This window comes from Juglans microcarpa x Juglans regia, chromosome 6S, assembly GCF_004785595.1.
Source record: "Juglans microcarpa x Juglans regia isolate MS1-56 chromosome 6S, Jm3101_v1.0, whole genome shotgun sequence".
Taxonomy (NCBI): domain Eukaryota; kingdom Viridiplantae; phylum Streptophyta; class Magnoliopsida; order Fagales; family Juglandaceae; genus Juglans; species Juglans microcarpa x Juglans regia.
In genome coordinates this window covers 18479016-18496443 of record NC_054605.1, presented here as the reverse complement: position 1 = coordinate 18496443, position 17428 = coordinate 18479016, and the positions used below count along the sequence as shown (strand labels likewise).

Below are 17428 nucleotides of genomic sequence, written 5' to 3'. Positions count from 1 at the left end.
TTATATAAGTAAGGCTGATTAAGCTGATAGTTAAATAAGGCTGACTAAGCTGATAGTTAAGTCTCGAGAAAATTAAAGATAATGGATAAAATGATGCAAACTATTATAACTTCTTGTTAAAGTAATTTTCTGAGTGGGAATATATCTATGGATACGCCAACACAGTTCAGATTACCAAAATCTGATTCTTAATCGAAAAATACTATTTGAATCGAGAATTCTTATTATAAGAAAATTGCTTATTTGCTAGTTATTTTCTACGAATATGATTATTTCTTATAAAAATAAGTCTGTTTTTATTGTAAATAGTCATTCTCGTAGTAAATAATAGGTCACAAATACTCATTTTCCTTGTACTAGTGTCCTACCAATAAAATCGATCGATTTGAATTGATATTTTTTTTTATTTTCTAAAGATATTTAAAGATGTATAAACAATGGTTGAAAAAAATAATAATTAAAAATAAAAAATTACATTTGCACTTGTTGTCGATCTCCTATTAATCGCAGTCCACGTGCACTGATGTGCATGTAATGTTCCCATGCACGTACGTACACTAAAAGTGAATTGGATGTAGGTTCACCAATTAAAAGATCGTGTAGAGAAATCACGTGGGTCCTATGATATTTTTTTAGTACAGTGATTCTTAGATGAGCACGTCTATCTATCTCTGTATTAAAATATTCGATTATGTGATAAAATTTGAGTGAATTTCGATTACCAATTGAAACTCACGAGAAGTACTATGATTACAAAAAAAATTCGTAAAAATAAATTTATAAATTGATGTAATTTCATATGATACATTACGTTAGATCTAATTTATAATAAAAATAATTTTAAAATCTAACGTATTGCTTCAAATCATATCAGTTTATAGGTTTAATTTTGTGTGATGTTTTTATAAGTACTTAAGCTTATATATATATATATATACATACATAATATGCATATCATGTATATATGTACTTATTTACCCAAGCATAATTGAGAAACATTACAAGAAAATTGTATATTTGTGGTCAGTTAATTCTAGCGAAATGACTATTTACAGTCAAAATGAGTCTGTTTTAATCACAAATGATCTTTTCACCGTAATTAAATGGCCACAAAAACTCGTTTTTCTTGTTGTGAAAGGATAGACCTTTTTTCTTTCTTAAAAAGGAATTAAGCTGATCCTAAAACAGGTGGTTTAATTGTTAATGAACAAAAACAAAGATTCATGATGCACTCGTGTTGGAAGCTGCAAGATGAAGAAATGATGATATTTATATATGGGGGTTGCTTGAATTCGTTTAATTTGTAGCAGCAGGCCAGCCTGAATGATTAATATTGTTCCAATATATATATATATATATATATATATATATATATATATATATATATATAAGGATAGGATTTGAAACCCATGCATGCAACTAATTAAGTGGTGACAATTTCAATGGTAAATTAACAATTATCACCATATAATTAATTAGCTACTTTATTTGATCTCGTGGGAATTATGTGTACGTACGTAGTTAATTATAATTAATGGCAAACAAAGCCAGCTCTGCGTACGTACATTTTTGTTTTGTGCAATTGTTATTATTTATAGTACAACGACAGGGGCAGTTGATGAGAAGTTGTCGTATAAGTATTGATCAAATGGTAATTGGCTGACTATAACCTTTGGGAATATTCCAATGCAGGCTTATAATTAGTTATATAATCTCTAATTAGAAATAGGCTATTGGATTTAATGTCTATAGTAGTGTCTCGTACTCTTCCTCCTTGTGAGGACAGAGGGGTAGTGGAGTTCTGTTTTTACAGAGCGCTTTCTCTGTTAGGAGAGAGTTTTAGAAGTTAAGACAATATCCGCCACAAAGGAATTTGTGTGTGGGGAAGCCCCAGAGCTGATGCGTAATTTGGCTTATAGTCTAAATTTTTCATGTATAAGTCATATTTGTAACTTCGGTTCATTAATGAAACGAGTCTGTTTCCTTCAAAAAAAAAAATTCCATGCATCTTGCATATATATATATATATATATATATATATATATATACAAATTACCATTATATAACTTATAATACGACAGCTTCTCATAAACTGCCCTTGTCGTTGTACTATAAATAATTCAACATCTCTACGCACAACACTTTATTTTTTATTTTTTTATTTCTTTTCTCTTACTAAATATGTAGTATATGAATGATGAGTAGAATAATTCAATTAGTTTAAGAAGAATAAATACATGCAACAAAAAATAAAAAATAAAAAAATGTGATATGTGGTGTATATATGGTGTGTGGAAATGATAAGTAGCAAAACTCATATATAAAAGTTGACCAGCCAAGGGTGAAAATTTGGAAATTAATCCTTATAATTAATGGAGGGGAAAAAAAAAAAACGTTGAAAAAGATTGGGGAGGTAAAACAATTAAGTTGCAAGGACCACTAACCCCCCGACAAACATGGCGTTCCATCCAAACGAAAAAGAAGCTAGATGAGAAAATTGAAAAATGTGTTAAGAATATTTTTCGACTGAGAGAAATTTATATATTATATTTATATTTTTAGGATGTGTAAGTTTTGTATATTTCTTTTGAAAAAAATGAATAAATTTGAAACACACATAAAAAAATTAAAAAAAATATATTTTTTTAAAGAAAGTATATAAGACTTACATACCCTGAAACTATATCTAACGTTAAGGCAATCATATATATTCTGCAGACCAACTTAGCCGTGCATAATGGGAAGAAAGGAAATATACATATATATAGGCCGTTTGCACACCTTGCCTGCTGCCGGCCGAAGGAAATTAAACGCTGGAAAATGAAGAAAAGTATGACCTCTTTTTTTTTTTTTTTTTTTGTATGTATATTGTTACTTCAATATAAATTTAATAAATTAAATTAATAAATACATTAGCACAAGGCTATTAAAAATTGTTAATAAGTTATTATATATATTTGATGGGCTTGACATTGTATTGTATATACATATATAACAATTAAGAAGGAATAATCTAGAGTTTGTTGACTTATGATGATCTGAATAAACGAGTGATCAAATATTCAGCAAAAATTATAATGATTGTTAGGCATAATGTATTGGTGTATATATGAAAAATATATATTAAGCAAAAGGAATTATATATACATATATAAAACATGATGCATGCTGAGATCATATATATATATATATATTACACTAATATAAACACGTACAATATATGGTTGAAAAGAAAAATTAAGAAACTATCACGTACGACAGTAGAAGACATTAAAGAACCACGTTCTCATATTCATCATGGTTAATCTATATCTTTTGCAATTATTTTCCTAGCTACCACAAAGAGAGAGAGAGAGAGAGAGAGAGAGAGAACATGCCATACTTAAAGAATATTAATAAGATCAATTTATTCTTGTGCTATTATATTATATTATATACATATATATATATATATATATATATGTATATGCACACGTACACACAAAACACGTTGACCTTCGGAGATCGATCGAAACTTATCGTTTTAGCTGGAGTAGTTCTATTCGGCAATGGCTTGGTCATAATTTATAAATTCTTGGGATAGGCTCCGACCTGGGATCGATATGCATGGCAAGTAATAGTCAAGTAGCCAACATGATGATATGGGTTAATGCCGTTACTCGGTTATTCAAGTCCAATTTTGAAGGAAGACCCTTGAACTTTGACCATTTTATAACGTCCTTTAAACGGAAGAGAGATATATAAAATATATATATATATGTAAAATGGGTTTCATATTATTTATTGAACATATATTAATGTTATTCGGTAGATCTATACCGATAGCAATATTATAAACAAGTTCAATTCATATGTCTTTGTCTTTAATTTTCACGCTAAAATTATCTTTTTCCACCAACTATATCATAAAATTCATACCATATGCTAAAAAAATGATAAGGTCCTTGAAGGGTACAGCTTGAAGCTCAGGACTACTTTTGCTCCAGACCTTGCTCATGTTCTTATTAATCTTGTTTCTCGTGATCCTATAGCATATATCTTTAGCAAGTATATATCTATTAAAAGATTTGCATAATTTGTCTTAGAATTATGTTATTTTTTATCCTAAATTTTGTCATTCCAAATCACACATATCATACAAGACATTTAAAGTGGTTCTCATTGCATTTAAGATCGAGGTTTGCAAATAAAACCACCTATTAGCAAGTATGACTGACAGAATCTATAACAAAGATCGAGGAGCATTGCTCATTGTCATATATACTTTCTTTGGCGGTGGAGAAGTTTAGTTATGCAAAGAATAATGCAACATAAATATTTAGCTGCCTTCCGTACGTTGCCTTTTAGATGTACTTTCAATGAATCCGAATTTGGTTCTCTAGCTGCGTACAATTTGACAATTTAGGCCTCGTTTAGTTACACAATTCAAATGATATGATATGAGATGAGATCAGATATTTTGTTAAAAGTTGAATAAAATATTATTATAATATAAATTTTTAATATTATTTTTGTTTTATGGATTTGAAAAAGTTGAATTGTTTATTATATTTTGTGTAGAAATTTAAAAAAATTATAATGATTATATGAGATGAGATAAGATAAAATAGTTTGATTTTGTGTAACCAAATTAATCCTTAATTAAGTGTGAATTAAGGAACAAAACAAAATTAAATGCAGAGATTAACAACAAAGGCGTTTATAATCCCTTTTATATGAAAAATAGCTACGAAGAGATCGTATAAAAGTAAACTCATACAAATTAATATGGATTTATGCGATACTCCGTATGTTATAATTAACATAATAAAATTATTTTTATTGTAAAGTAGATCTACTGTAGTATTTGAAGATCTCTACAATTATCCTTTTATATATATCCACTCTTCTCATGCAGCTTACACCATCTCTACAAACCAAATGAATAATGGCTACAAAAATTTAGTAATAATTATATACCATAAAAGCTGGAAAAAAAAAAAGGGAAATGATAGATGTCTCGTTAGGGCTACCGCTGGTAGTTCTCGCTCTCAATTTTTTATTTTTTATTTTTTACTTAATGATTAAAGATGTATTTTTTAATAATATTGTGATTTTCTTATTTTTTTTAAAAAATATTTAAAAATGTTAAAAAATACATATATGAAAAAAAAAAACCTTAAGACTAGCGGTGGCTCCCTGCAGGAGTGGGAGCAGTGGCTGTAGAGCCATCCAAAAAGAAAAATAGCATGTCAGAATCATGCAATGCTGGGAGGAGATAATTATAAGCCTCCATGTACTGATCGATGAAGATTATTTACAATCTACGTTGAATTAATCCGTACACTATCACAAGAGCCATGATTAGGGAATGATCAAGACGAGGAGACATCACCTCCAAAGTTAATACATCTTCTCCCAGCTCTACTCCACAACATGAATGCTTCGGCTTTGCCTACACATGACACACAGATATATCCAAAAATCAAAAGATCATCAACGTACGAATAGTGTTAATTAGTACTCCGACGTAGTCATGATCAGTATATATCATATTAATGTTTCTCATTATAATAAACTTTTATTAGCAAATAAATTACCAAAAATTATTCACCTCGGCAACAACCTCCCCATCAACTCCTACTATCCTAAATGCTGATTTTCCGGCCAATCTAACTATCAAATACTTGTCATATCCCGCAGTAATTCGACAAGCAACGTGGTCTCCGGCCATAAGCATTAATCTGCAATATTTAATTTTGACTTGAAACCATGGCTTCTCCTCCTTGGTTATGCCAGAAGTACTGCTGCTCCATCTATAACCATTCCAACCACCAAAAACTAGTAATTTCTGCAAATAGTTAAAAAGTACGTACTTGATGAGAAACCCATTAATTTATTTACTATTATATATATAAGGTCTGGATATATCACAAACCCCATAGACCCAGGATCATGATCTCCAGTGGAATTCTGCCTGAGTGGAGAAGGAGTTGATAAATGGAGTAAAATGGAAAGTCTGAAAACAAACCGATCTTGCCCACAAGAGAGAGAGAGAGAGAGAGAGCTAATATTTGAAAATCAAGATACTCATGATATTTTCGTTGTATTTGTATATAATATATTACCTTATTCCGACAAATAGTGAAGAGAACCCTTCCACGAAGATCCATGAGATGAACTTCGCGGCTACCCTTGGTGCCATAATTATCTACCCGATAAACGATCTCCCCCTGGGAATCGAAAACAGTGCAACCATATGTATGAAATAGAAGCGATTTCATCCATATAGTGAATGTTTCATGACCTAATTTTGAAGTCATGTACGAAGGGATTGAAGGAACTGTACTAGTCCTCGAGGTATATGAGAATGGATCTTAGCCATTAATCATATACAGAAGCATATATACTTTGATCATGAAGAGTTCGGAGATGATCATGAGTACTTGGTGATCTGGCCGATCGAGGATAACCTCGATTATTTAAGTACTAATTCCCAGATATTAATTTGGTGGGCGACAGCTTCAACCTTATAAAATAATGTAATCTGACAGTTAATTATAAAATAAAATATAATTAATAACTTCTTAAATGTTCTGGGTTATATATGTTGTTTTTCCTTTCTTCAACCTTAGCGCCTTAGTACTGTGTATATATATATATATATATATATATATATATGACTGTGTGGAGGAGCACTTCATGATTTAATTGACTCGGATCGTTAAGAATTTTCCACTAATATTAATAATAATTGGTTCCCTTAATTATTGCGTAGAGACGGGGGGTCAAGTGCTACTGGAAAGGAGTTTCTACAAAAAAACGTGTTATCTGTTCATGTGTAGGCTTTGTCTTCTTATAAGAAATCTCATGCATAATATGGGTACTTTTTTCTCCAAAGAGCAGCCCCCTACAGTATTCAATTCCATTTTAGTCATGTCTTTGATTTCCCAGCTAGCTTTATCATTATTTCTAAGTTCGGGAGGAACACTTCAAAGAAAAATATATTGAAGCGAGACATGAAATATGATTAAGGCCTCGTTCATGTTCATCCCGCAACATGATTAAAGCTCGTTCACTTTTACAAAAATTTTCAATTCATTTTATTTAATCATTACAATTTTTTTAAATTTTCACATAAAATATAATAAATAATTCAATTTTTTCAAATTTTAAAATAAAAATAACATTAAAAAATATATTTTAACAATAATATTTTATTCAACTTTTAACTTTTATCTCAATTTATTTTATCTTATCTACGAAAACAAAGAGACCTAAATACTGTTCAGATAAGACAACATGAACCATGATGAATCCTGAAATAGAATTCATCTCTCTTCAAATTGACTAAAATATTTAGATAAGAAAATTACAGTAAATATATATTAATGCATTCAAAGTTGATGATTCATACGTACATTGCATAAACAGATGAATATATATCACCAATAATTTTTTTGTCGACGCTATAATCCAAAGGATCACCCTTATCCTTTTCACATCAATTTTGTATTCTTTCCAAACTGTTCTTTCTCAAATGATGATGGGACGTATATATTCTGTGAAAGAGATGGCCGTATGAAAGAAATAAAATACAAATTATTTACATGCAGAAGCAAGCATTTAGTCTGAAGTTTGAACCAAAGGACACGTGAATCATACGTTGCTGATCTAGATTATCTACGTATCGATCGATCTAGATTTCGATCAGTGCAATGATTAAAATCACACGCTTAACTTTCAAAAAAAAAAAAAAAAAATCACACGTTTAAAAGTATTGTGGCCATGTGAACGTACAAGAACAAGAACATCCATGAAGAGGAAATCGCCAGCTCGGACGACAAACCGGTGAGACCCAGCCCTCTCACTAGAAGATCGTTTTCCTTCTCTATAAGTAGTATAGAGAAAAGCTACAGATCAATTACTGTTCACGGCTGATTATGTGCCCATTCGAATTTTGCCCACATCTCGCGAAACTAGAACTCCTCCCTCGCTAGGAACCCGTGTTGCCTTCCTCTTCCCCCGCCAACACCACCACCTGTTTCTACAACTTTTGCTACTGTTGTAGCCACCGCAACTGCAACCCACCGCAAGTTTCCCTACCACTTCACCATGCCCTTGCTGCTCACATTCTTCACTCTGCCCCTCTCAACCATGAGCAACACCATCATCATGATCCTTATTCTCAATCTACGAAACTTAACACCCACAATCTCCACCCTCAAACCCCTACTAAAATCATCAACGACGATTCCAAAACCAACGCTTCCAAGAAACCATGGGACCGGCTCAATGCTTTCCGCTTTGCTTCGCCGCATCGAGTCCCTGGAGTCCTCTCTCCTCCAAGTTTCTACTTCTTCCCCATCTCCATGTTCTTGTACCCCGTACTTTCTCAGAGACTTATCCGCTCGTGTTATTCAAACCCATTTTCACGTGTTGCTTGTTCGCAAATCAAGAACTTTGGATATCTCAAAGACCTCGTTGTCATCAAGTCCACTTTCAACTCACTCAAATCCTCACTTTCCACCGAGACCCACTTCAATTGCGACGTTCTTTCTCACAAAGCAACAGATTTGCTTCTCAAGCTTGACACTATTCAGGTAAATCATACTTGGGTACATTTTATTTTGTTCAGAATTTCATTATGTTCGTCTTCATTTAAGGGATAATTGGACAAAGCTCCCTCAAAACCTAATTTTTAAATATATATATGTGTTTTGTTTGCAAGGTGGAGACCCAATGATTAGGGAAGGGAAGAGGTCGATTAGCAGAGATTTGGTGCACTTCTTGGAGTTCATGGATGAGGTTTCAGTAAAAAGGCATGGGCTTCAGGAGGGAACGAGCTGTGCATCTTAGAGGGCTTCGGGAGGGAACGAGCTGTGCATCTGAGGGGGCTTCGGGAGGGAATCACTAGGGAGATGGGAGTTGAGGGGCTTCGACTCGGGATGCACTTTGTTTCGCAGATGAGGAGTCTTCGTCGAGCTAAGGATCGTAACAACCATCACGCTCCGCAGTCGTCGTCCACAGAGGTCCCAACGCTCACACTGGCTCTCTATGCGCTAGGTCTTTCCTAGCTCCAGATGAACACTGCCATGCTGGCATCACCCCCCGTGCCTCACGATTGCAACAATGCCAACATGGACTGCATACGTGGGGTGACTCTGATACCATTTGAAATCATCACTTGTCCCAAAAGCTTAAACTGATAGAAAAAGGTGGATTTTTATTATTTATTTTATATCTTAACACTCCCCCTCACGTGTGGGCCAGACTCTCCCTCAATGGATGACCCAATACGTGGAATATTTAATTAAATGGAGTAGAGTGTAGAGTCAGGGTTCGAACTCAGAACCTCTGGTCTGATACCATGTGAAATCATCACTTGTCCAAAAAACTTAAGTTGATGGGAAGTGGTAGATTTTAATATTTTATATCTTAACATATGGAACGAGCGGGAACGGAGTGGGAGGGAACGAGAGGGAACGGTTTGCATGAATGTCGGTTTACTTAGTGTTACCAGTCTGCCACGTTTGGTGTGGAGAGTGTGCATTGGTAGATCAGTTGATACTGAGAATATTTCTAGTCGTATATATGGGATGAAAAATAAGTTTGACATTATTTGAATTCATTTCGCATATATATATATATATACACACACACACTAGTAATGGGGCAACATGCAAAGCACGTTTGCCCTGTTGAGGAAAAATAAGTTCCTTGAAAATATAAATGTGTTCTATATAATCAAAAGAAAATACAACAATAAGCTAAAAAATGATAATAATGTAATTTCAATTGGAAACTATTAAGCCAAATAGTAATAAGCTTAAACAAACTATAGATTGAAGCAAATTTGGGAAATAAAACATGTTTGTTGGGATTTCAAATTACAATTTCTTGCTTAAACGCCAAAATATGATGGAATTGTTTTCTTCATCATTTAGATGATGGTTACAAAGTTTTGGGGGATTATACATATAGAGATCATGTGGTGTCTTCATCCAAGGCATTTATCAAAAGAACATTGAAATGTTTGTGGCACTGCTTTTGGAGTTGATCTACCTCTGCGCCTAGTTATATGATCTATTTTTTTTTTGAACATAATGTTGCAATGTTTTGGACATATGGTAGATGTTCCTATATCAAATGAATTTGGAGTTTAAGTATGGTTATTAAAAATTTAAGAGCATATAAATATAGGAAATATAAAGTATGGTAAACAAATATAAATGCTGCAGTTGGGTGTTATAAATCTCACCACCCAATCCATAAAAAGGAGTAATTTATAATCAGAAACATGAATGGGGTGAATTTCATAATGTCAATGACTTATGATTATCCATGATTTCTCCTTCCTACTTAGATAAGCTTCCTCACAGTACAAAAAACACAGAAGATGCACACCACAGATAATTTTTTACACTGTGTTTGGCTTAATGATCATGAAGCAGTGTTGTTACATGCATCAAAGCTTATAAAGAATTATGAATATCGGCTGCATCAAACAAATGGATTGGATCGAAAACATGTATCAAACAAATAAAACCTTTATGAAGTTTCTCATGGTTCTAAAAATAAAATTAACAATGTTCATTTAAAATCCTTCTAGATTGAAAAGATGCACCAAACAATCTGTATGTTCAGTTGAGAAAGATTTAGGGGCTACGAAATGGAAGTTGCAGAAATATGAACAGAAATTAAAGAAAATATTTTGTTATATTAAAGGGAAGAGAGTCAGAATATGTGAAGATATGAAGGTTTTTTAGATGACCTAATAAACAAACATTCAAATTTTAATTATTAAGATAATCCAAAACTCAAAGTCAAAAAATGGAAAAGTAATGTATTCTACAACAATTAACTCAATAAGCAGGATTTTTTTAAATACATAACCATTTGATTTTGGCCAAGTTTCAACAGAACCATACTCAATGAGTAACAAATATATGTTTTTTGTCTCTATTGGAAAATATGTGTTATGATTTAGTTGGTCTAATTCTAAGGCAAGTTACTTTTAGAAGGCTATGAGTGGAGTTGAATTTTTTTTTAAATTCTATAGGCTTTAAAATAAATAAATAGGCATGATATAAATCACTAATTAAATAGAAAAATTGAGAATGAAAATTAGGAACACACCACCAGTAAGCATAAGAAATTATTTTCTGACCCTTTTAGTAGCATTATAGTTATGACCTAAATATTTAATTATCAACCAGTTTTGGAATTCAAATATATCGCCGCTTATATACTATGATTTTATATAATATAAATATGATAGATCATTATTTCCCTAAACATATGTACACCATGATATGCATTTTGAGATCACATAATAATGAATCATTTAAACTTCAATGATTAAGATAACTCAAAACAAGAAATCCAGGATCATTGGAAAGTAATGCATTTTAAAACCATTAATTTAATAAGCAATTTTTTTAAAGATAGATAATGACTTCATTTCATCGTACGTTGAATAAGAAATATACTCAATGAATAACAAATATACGTCTTTTGCGTCTATTGGAGGAGATGTGTCATGATCTAATTAGTCTAATTCTAAAACAACTTACTCTTAGAAGGCTATGAGTGGAGTTGATTCTATTCAATAAAAAAAAAAATCTCCTCCATCCATATTTTTTAAATTTTATAAGCTTTAGAATAAATAAATAGATATGATATAAATCACCAATTAAATAGAACCTCCATCAAAACAACATAAATGACCAAAAGAATTAGCATGAATGACCAATAGAACCAAACAAACAACATTTGCTCACAGAAGGGTACAACCGAAAAGTAAAATACAAGAGTGAGGGACAAAACCGTAACAACAACCAGCACATAGGGGCATAAATGGAACAATAAGTGTCAAACAAAAAGTACTATTCAATCATGTTCATATGCTATAGCCGCTTTTAATATATAAAAGATATATTCTTATATATAAAAGCGGCAATGCAAAATGCAACAATATTTTTCGTCTCACATTTTTTTTTTTCAATTGTGCTCTTCTTTTTTTGGTGTTTTTCCATTTTATCCCTATTTTTTTTATATGATGTTCATGTTTTTATGGTTTTATCCATCTTTTTTGTTTATTTATCATTTTTGTCCCTCAGTTTGTATTTTTATACGTTGTTTTACGTTTTTGCCCCTCAGTTCCATTAACAATGGCTTCTCGACCATTTTTCCTTCCTGTTCAAATGTAAAGAAAACAAAATATATGTTTAGAGGATTGGAGATACAGAAAGGGTAGATCTCAGATCATATACATACATTAAATTAAACCAAACTCAAAACATTTTCAAAATATATGTTCATATCTAAAAAAAAAAAATTAATTCGTTAAGCAAATCCAAATAAAATGCCTTCAAATATCTATAAATTCAGTAAATAAATCATACCCACTCGGATTTATACAAAAAAAACCATTAAAAAAATACCACTCAGATTTTTCTCACACCATTACAAAAAATACCACTCGGATTTGTACAGAAATAAATAGAATCAGAAAGAAAATCATCCCCATTTTCTCTTTTCTCCAATATTCCTTCGATGGGTTGCCATGAAAAAGCCCATTTGCAATATTAACAATAAATAATTAAAACTCTGTCATGAAAAGAATCAAATAAAAAAGAAGAAGAATAAGGGGAATGAGAAAGAAGAGAGCCTTTGATTATTCAAATTTCAAGTCGTCAAAGCAATGGTAGACCATTTGGCAGACATAATCAAAAGTGCCATGTTCTCCAAGACAGCAAATTCCCATAAGGAGAAGTCAATCACCGAAGACACTAAGGAGAAGTCGGAACACCACTCATCAACTCTGAAACTACCGACTTTGACTCTGGCCAACCAGATCCACCACACACGGCGTCCCTTTCTTCTTCGTAAGACCCCGTCAATTCCTCCCTCTCTTTTCTTCACTTTGTTTCCTCAACCAAATGATGAAAAAAAATCATCTTTTTTTTTCCACTAGAAACTACTATCGCCATTGATCTTGGCTCAGCCACTAGGAATCTGTCGTCCATTGCCCATTCTCAACCAGACACCCACATCTGCTATCACACCTCCATTTATCCTTGGTGAGCTTTAAATTCCGCTGTCGCACAACTTTCCCTTCTCCAGTGAAGGTGTTTTGGTTCTTTTAATTTTTTGTGCCTTATGTTTCAAATTTTCCTTTTTTATTTTCAGGTTTCCTAAAAGGTGCATGCATGGTTTTTGCTATTACAAAACCACCCTTCAACCCATGGCCCTTTGAATTTCATAGAAGCCTCTTGAAGAATCCTTTTGAGTAATTACGTTTGTGCCCTTAGGTGTACATGGTAGGTCGTATGCTTTAACCCTAAGTCATTTACATGGGTTGTGCTTAGATTTTAAATGGGACTTGTGTTTTTAAATTAGGTTGGGCTTGGATGTATGTTCATAAAACTGTTATGATATAGTTTATTAGGGCTTTGTTAATTGAATAAATATTAAGCCTATAGATCTATTTTTTACAAAAAAATACGCAAGGGATTTAAAGTATATTTCAAAGTGTAGTACTAAACATTAAATTTATGATTAGCCTATAGTATTATGGATTTTGTTTAATTCCATTGTTTATTTTTTTAGATTTTTGATAAAATTATTATGTTATACTTTAAATAGAAAATAAATGAATATATTATGAACTTTAAATAATATTACTATCTATTAATCTTAGTATAATCAAATATTTATTAGATTATTTCTATGGTATGATTTTAATTAATTGGAATACCATGAAGCGTTTTCTTAGAAAGTAACAAACTGTGTTTAGTGTTTCGTATAAATTTAGAAACACTTTCTTATTTCCATTATATGAATTTAGTGTTTCGTATAAATAACAAATTGTGAAATGAAATTTTAGAAGCAGAGTTACAATGTAAGTAATTTGCTTGTCCACCAAATTTGTATGGACATGTTACTTCTCTTAATTTTGTATTAGGTTTATTTTAATTTGTATAAATCTATGACGTGTTTCAACTTTGTATGAATTTCAATTCTCATTATGTTGTTCATTGTGGAGTGACAGATAGTCACTTTATCCACTTTGATTAAGGATAACTCAACTCATTTCAAACCAATCATTGATGAAACTTAAGTCTTATTTGGATAATAAGTTGATCTCATTTCATCTCATATAATCATTATAATTTTTCAAACTTTCAAATAAAATATAATAAAATATACTTTTTTTAATTTCTTAACGAGGTGCTATGTGCAAGAGCTACGTGCCTTAGCTCCTCACTATATATATATGATGGTTGGGCTAATGGGCTTTGTTAATAGCTAACAAAAGCAGCAATGGATCCAATGGATCTAACTCCCAATCTCTATCTCCTCTTCCCCGGATCTTTCTCTCCAACTCTCTTATCTCCCAAATCGGAATCTCAGTTCATGTCCCTAAAGAATCACGATTTTGCAGTGATATTACTGGAAACCGTGTCTGTAAAGAGAGAAAGAGAAAGGGGTAGACATGAACCACGGTGTCTTCCATTACCAGATCTGCTAGAACATGGCTTCATCCTGTCAGCGAACGTTTTCTGCAAAAAGGAATCGCCTGAGCAACTTAAAATTTGTTAAAAAAAAAAAAAAAGGTACTTTCACTTGCTACATCAGCCTTGTAATGGAACCTACAAAATGCTGAAAATATTATTTGTCACTTTGAATGCTATGTTTCTTAAGCTTTTCTTTTTTTCCTAATTTTAGATTTTGAGGTTTTGTTTTCTTTTTCTGCTTATTGCTTGAATTTTGGACGCTGGCTGTGGGAGAAGGGTGGTATTGGAATCAAAGAAGGAGGAGTCATTCCTCAGGCGCCGAAGATGTGGAAGTAGTTAGCGTTGCCGATGACCCTGATATTCTGCGACCATGGTGTATTTGTACGCGAGAGAGAGAGAGAGAGAGATCATATCCAAAAAGTACTAAAAATGGTCATGAGGCTTGCATATATAGATTGCTGGGCTTTAGGGTTCATGGAATTTGAATGAGCCAATAATTTCAATCCCTCTCCCACCTAAATGGCCCAATTTCACTTCAAGTGTCCAACTTTATCAAATTATCGGCAGAAATTAGAAAAACCCATGTAATGGTGACCCAAGGTGTCGGCCCGGTTTGGATAAACAAAACTTTCTCATCTTATCTTATTATTATAATCTTTTCAAAATCTTATACAAAATATAATAAAAAATTCAAATTTTTAAAAAACAATTCAATTTTTTCAAATTTCAAAATAAAAATAATATTAAAAAGTTATATTCTAACAATATTTTATTCAACTTTAAAAAAATCTCATCTCATCTTATCTGAACTGCGTAACCAAACGTGGCATTTCCGATCATCTTGAACTGATTTTCCATTAGAAGTTAAAGAAAATCATGAATAGTTATAATTGGGTCATTGTGTATTCGGAGAGCATCGGATGCGATCGCCCCAAATTCCTGAGATCAAGTATTCAAATCCAAGATACCATTCTACCAAGCATTCATATGTTGATGAACTAAGCATTCAAATCCATAGAACTCACAGCATAGTACTAAAGTTATACGTTGAAGTGATAAATTCTGACCATACTTGCATATAATTTAAGATATATATAATTGTTGAGATTCTAATAAGTGTACATGGAGTTTCCTGGAGCTAAAAATCTTTAGTAATGTTACGTATCTGTTTTTGGTATGCAAGTCTTGTGCATATCGTTTGTAGAAAAGTGGATCCTATCAAGAAAAAAATATTTATATATATATATATATATATATATATATTTCTATAGTAAAGTCTACATTTTTTATAAAAGATCCGTGTGAAGTTTGTATATTTGAGACGTGTATAAAGTATTACTAAAAAATCTATATAAAAATCCTTATTTATTACAAAGTCTGTTAGTAACTCAATACTCTAATTAAGAATCGTCATTATAAGGGTGATTCCAACTTATATATGCAGTGTTTGGGACCATGATGACGTGGATGGTTTATAATCTCACTACAAGAAAAATGAATTTTTGTGATCATTTAATTGTGATGAAAAGATTATTTATGATTAAAACATACTCATTTTAACTGTAAATAGTCATTTCGCTAAAATTAACTGATCACAAATAAACAGTTTTCTTATAGTACCTCATTGGTCGCACGATTTGCCTCACCTCGTCGTTCAAATGGGGCGACTCTATACCTCATCAAGGGTGAGAGAATGCATGTGATTCGGCATGTCATCAACACGACAGACATTAATATCCCCGAAATCGTTATTAGCAGTTTGATGTCAGAAAAAATTAATAAAATATAAGAGTTTTTTTCTTAAGACAATGAATATAAGAGTTAATGCAGCTTGAGGTGGTTCGAGCATGTATTTTGTGGTCCATACATAGAGTGCGCTGATCAATTGGATTGATAATTGATATTCCTAAATTTTTCGTACGAAAGTTTATTAGTACATTATGAATTGTTATATTCTTAATTTAGTGTACATCATTCACGTAACTTAAATAATAAGATTTGATTTATAAAATTCAAATTTTAAATCAAATCATCTCGTCATGTAAACAATATGAGTTGCAGGTACTTTTGTTGCAAAACTCCCAAAGTTGCAAGGAGATCGATATATATTGATTGATTGATTTGCGGATCGTGGGCGCGCGCATGCACATGAGAAGAAAATAGTTACTGTTCGTGGTAATTAAAGTTATAATTCCTTTGTTGAAACTCCTCAAAGGTGGTTGAAAAAGTGCCATTTTCGATGGTCGGCATCAACAACTTCTGGTCTGTGAGTAGACTTACGAGCAATTGATTGTGGAAATTCAGGCCAACAAACAAGTCACTGTTTTTAAGGTAAGTTTTGCCTCTACTGATCTGAGACTTAAAACAATAAAAATTCTACTCAACAAACAACCTTTTGAGCTACGATTACAGAAACCTTGGATTGCATGAACTGGTGTTGGAGGAAACAATGATTTCAATACGATACATATAATGTAGGGACACTTGCTTTTATAATAATGCTCAACCGGAAATTGAGAACATTGGAGATATCTTTTGGAGGTGTGCGTTGATGGTGAAGGGGACGGGTTATCTAACCTTTGCATGTTAAGCGAGACAAACATTATAGAAAATCAAATGCATGTCTTTGTCCCCACCCCACCTAGATAAATACATGATACACACCTCACGTATGCATGGCCATAGCATCAAATGATTATGATAGGTGGCTCTGCAAAAATTTGCATGCTGCCATTCTTCTCGGTTGACTTGATTGCCCCATAGCCCTAGTACCTCATTTTATTTATTTATTCAATTTCTAAGTACTTTTGACACTAATGCATGGTATGGTGATTTTGAACCAGTCCGATGGTGTATATATGAGAAATGCTATAAAGAAATCTTACAAGACATAACTCTAACTAATTAATATGTGATTTGTCATGTTT

General features: G+C 32.2%; 1 protein-coding gene across 1 annotated transcript; it reads right to left on the bottom strand.

Annotated features, from left to right (window-relative positions):
• Positions 1-5296: 5296 nt before the first annotated feature.
• Positions 5297-8300, bottom strand: LOC121236677 (protein LURP-one-related 4-like). The gene is made up of 4 exons (XM_041133112.1): positions 8086-8300; positions 6108-6333; positions 5594-5830; positions 5297-5434 (listed from the first exon to the last, which is right to left on the bottom strand). The coding sequence occupies exons 1-4, from the start codon at positions 8298-8300 to the stop codon at positions 5297-5299; spliced, it is 816 nt and encodes a 271-aa protein (XP_040989046.1).
• Positions 8301-17428: the final 9128 nt, after the last annotated feature.